Consider the following 3,313-nt stretch of genomic DNA (forward strand, 5'->3'; position numbering starts at 1 on the left):
AAGCATATGATTGTAAAGAGCGGCTGGAGTACCTCAAGTCACAGTTACTCATGGAGGATCATCTGGGAACCAAGGACTTGATGTGGAGTCCCAGGTCTGTGGATTCCTACCACCGCGAGGGGGCTAAGCCCAAAGCCCGCAAACCACGCCACCAGACTTCCACCTGGAGTGGGAAGCCACGTCCCAGAGGACCCGTGGCTTTTGGTTCAGATTCGAAGCCTGAGGGAGACTGGGCATCGCAAAAGGAGGAAGGTGTCCGATGGCGCGATCTATGGGAAGCGGCATGCAAGGGAAAACTTGACATGCCCTCCCCGAAATTAGGTTGCTCCCTTAAGGAGGATCAAAGAGGGAGCGCTGAGGTCCCAGGAGCTGAAGCGAAAAAGCGGGATCCGAGCCGTCCTAAGAAGACGCGTGCCTTTGAGTGTATGTACTGGGTACCTGACTGTGACTCAGACACACTGTCCGAGTACCTGGAGAACAGGGAGGAGATCGTGGTTGTGGAGGTGAGCTCTTCCGAGAGTGCCTGTTCCGCTCCTGGGCCGCAGGCTGGGTCCCCCAGGATCAAGTCCCAGCAGTGTGACTGGAGCGCCCCTGAGGACGCCTCTGCAGAGGACAGCTGCGCGACTGCGGGGTCCCTGAGGAGAAAAAAGGCCTCAGCAGAAGAGGAGAGGAGGGAGTTCAGGAGAGACGGAGAGGTGGTCCTGGAGGCTGACTTCGGGGAGGCCAGTGATCACCTAACAAGCAGCCCGAAGCTCCGGAAGGGTGCGCAGAGCAGGGAGAAGGAAGCCTTTGCTCTCTCTCCAAACCGCAGGGCCATCTGTGTGTTGAAGGGAGACCCCGATTACGACATCGCGCTGGAGGATTTGGACGACAGCCAGGATGAGTGGATCTATGAGGTGGAAGGCCTCTTCCAAGAAGTCCACGCCGAGGACCGCCTGATTTACATGAAGGGCAGAATTTTTAAAGAGATTGGGACAGCAGAACCCTGGAGGTCTGAGGTCCCTCACCCGCCCCTTCTGCTCTTGAGCGGTGGAGGAAAGACGGGTGAGTTGAAGCCGCCTGTGCTCCCTAGGCTGAAGACAGAGGAGGGCTGTGAGACCCTTGATGTCGGGTGCCAGAAGGCACCCAGCCAGGGCAGCCCACCTGGAGGGATCATGGTGCCAGAGGGGCTCTTCTTCCCCATCTCGGGAGGGGGTCAGTGGGCCTGTGGGCAGAGAGTCATTGTGACTTTGACCAGTGTCCCTGTTGAAGAAGGCAGCCTTGGTCCACCCTGCAGAGAGCTGGCAGGGCGAAAGGCTTCCCTTGATTGAGCTTTGGCATTGATTATGTCTCCCCCACTCCCAAGCCTTGGCCCTGAGTGTGGGGGGGAGGGGGTCGGAGGTCACTTGACTGAAAGGCCCTTCCTGCCCCCCAGTGGTCTTTAAGGGCCTACTAATAAGCGAACCCTGACAAGATTTCAGAAGGAAGACCTTTACTTTATCCCAACCGGGATACTAGAGATCTATTCCTACTGAGGCTTGTGAGACTATGTCTCTTCCATGGATTTCAGGTAATGTTTGGCTTCTCGTTCTTTCCTAGGCTCAACTCATCCATAGAGATGATACCCGATTGGCGTCAGCACGGGAAAGAAGACCTTCCCCGGTAACGACTCCTGCAGACCTACAAACAAGTTAGGAAGAATGTCTTAAAAACGGTGCCTCGTGGCTACTATAACACATGGTATTCTCAGGTCCTTTGGAGTCATGACTTTTTACATGACCCATGCACATGTTCCCTATATTTTCAATCACTCGGATGACTGGTACCCAACTCGACATAAATGCCATCTAAATAGATGACTATTCCTAGGATAGTGATAAGAATAAAGGGTGTCTTTATTACAGATTTTCTGATTGATACTGGAGGTCGAACATGGGGGTGATTTACCACGGGGCACATCCCTAGCTTTTTTTTGGACACAGGCTCCCCCCAATTGCTTGGGGCCCGACTTGCTGAGGCACCACTGGAACTAGGTGGTACTCCTCCCTAGGTCTCCCGAGTCACTGGTATAATTGGTGTGCCACCATAGGTGGCTCTGAAGTTCTTTCTCAAAGATTCCATGCATGTTCACAACCCCCAGGCATGGCACCCTCGTTTGTGGAAGGTTAAGAAGGTTAACTGTCCTGCCTCGTGTCCAGAGAGGGAAATCTTGTAGAACACTCTAGTTGCTAACAGATATGCACTCTATCCATTTTCATGTTTAAAAATGACACACTTGATTTCTCTTTGAATTTCACTGCTTTTTATTTATGACAGCAGAATGCATTATGATCCTTATTACATATACAGACACAATTTTTCTTATCTCTGGTTGTAAGCACAGTATATTCACACCTATTTTCGCATTTACTTGTCCTTTGGATAGTAATGATGGTCACATTCCACCATCATTAGTAACCCCATGCCCCCTGCCTTCCCCTCCAACCCCTCTGCCCTGTCCAGAGTTCCTCTGTTCCTCCTTTGTTCTCACTTTCCATCCCACTTTGAGTCAACCTCCTTTTTTGGGATTGGCCAACTTCACTTAGCATTACCCTCTCTGACTCCATACATTCATTTGCAAATGCCATGAGTTGATTTGTTTGTATTTGCCACATTCAGTTCATTCATTCATCTATGAAAGGGCATCAAGGTTGGTTCCATGGTTTTTCTGTGGTGAATGGAGCTGCTATAGACATTGATGTGGCCGTGTCCCTTTCGTATGCTGTTTTATGCCCTTTGGGTATAGACCGAGGAGAGGGATAGCTGGGTCAAATGGTGGTCCTATTCCCAACTTTCCAAGAAATCTCCATACTGCTTTCCATATTGGGTGCACCAATTTGTAGTCCCACCAGCAGTGTTCCAGTGTACCTTTCCCCCCACATCCGGGCCAACACCTATGGTGTTGGTTTACACGAAATATGGACTGATGGCTTGTGTTGTAGCACAGGATTAATTTTTCTTGTGACTTTGAAGGATAGAATTCACAGATACGAGGGTGAGCGCAAAGTAATGGGAATTATTCAGGCTAAAAGGGAGTTCCCAAAGGGGGAGGGACTTCAGGAGGGGGTTACCATAATACCTGTCTGTGGGTGGAGAAGGGGTTTATATCTATGGACAGAGTGAAAGGAGATAGCCCTGTGCCCAATCCTGGTTGAGGCACTCAGTGTCCGAGAGCTTGTCACATGCCCTTTGGTCCAATGTGGATATCAAGGCCCCCTTCGTGCTGTGGGTCAAATTGCACACAGATGTCGTTTTTTGTCTTAACTGAGTTGCTTAGTGTCTAGCCCTTCTGAGG

General features: G+C 50.9%; 1 protein-coding gene across 1 annotated transcript; it reads left to right on the forward strand.

Moving 5' to 3' along the window:
• The first annotated feature begins 293 nt into the window (after window positions 1–293).
• LOC113191726 (uncharacterized) lies at window positions 294–1,687 on the forward strand. Its single transcript, XM_077795570.1, has 2 exons — window positions 294–1,044; window positions 1,579–1,687. Exons 1-2 carry the CDS (start codon window positions 303–305, stop codon window positions 1,593–1,595), a joined length of 759 nt encoding a protein of 252 aa, XP_077651696.1. The 5' UTR covers window positions 294–302; the 3' UTR covers window positions 1,596–1,687.
• The last annotated feature ends 1,626 nt before the right edge of the window (window positions 1,688–3,313 follow it).

Source organism: Urocitellus parryii, chromosome 3, assembly GCF_045843805.1.
Source record: "Urocitellus parryii isolate mUroPar1 chromosome 3, mUroPar1.hap1, whole genome shotgun sequence".
In the NCBI taxonomy this organism is placed as follows: Eukaryota; Metazoa; Chordata; class Mammalia; order Rodentia; family Sciuridae; genus Urocitellus; species Urocitellus parryii.

Bases quoted from the DNA above. Each gene is read 5' to 3' on its own strand.
- LOC113191726 (XM_077795570.1), top strand. From the start codon at position 303: ATGCCCTCCCCGAAATTAGGTTGCTCCCTTAAGGAGGATCAAAGAGGG.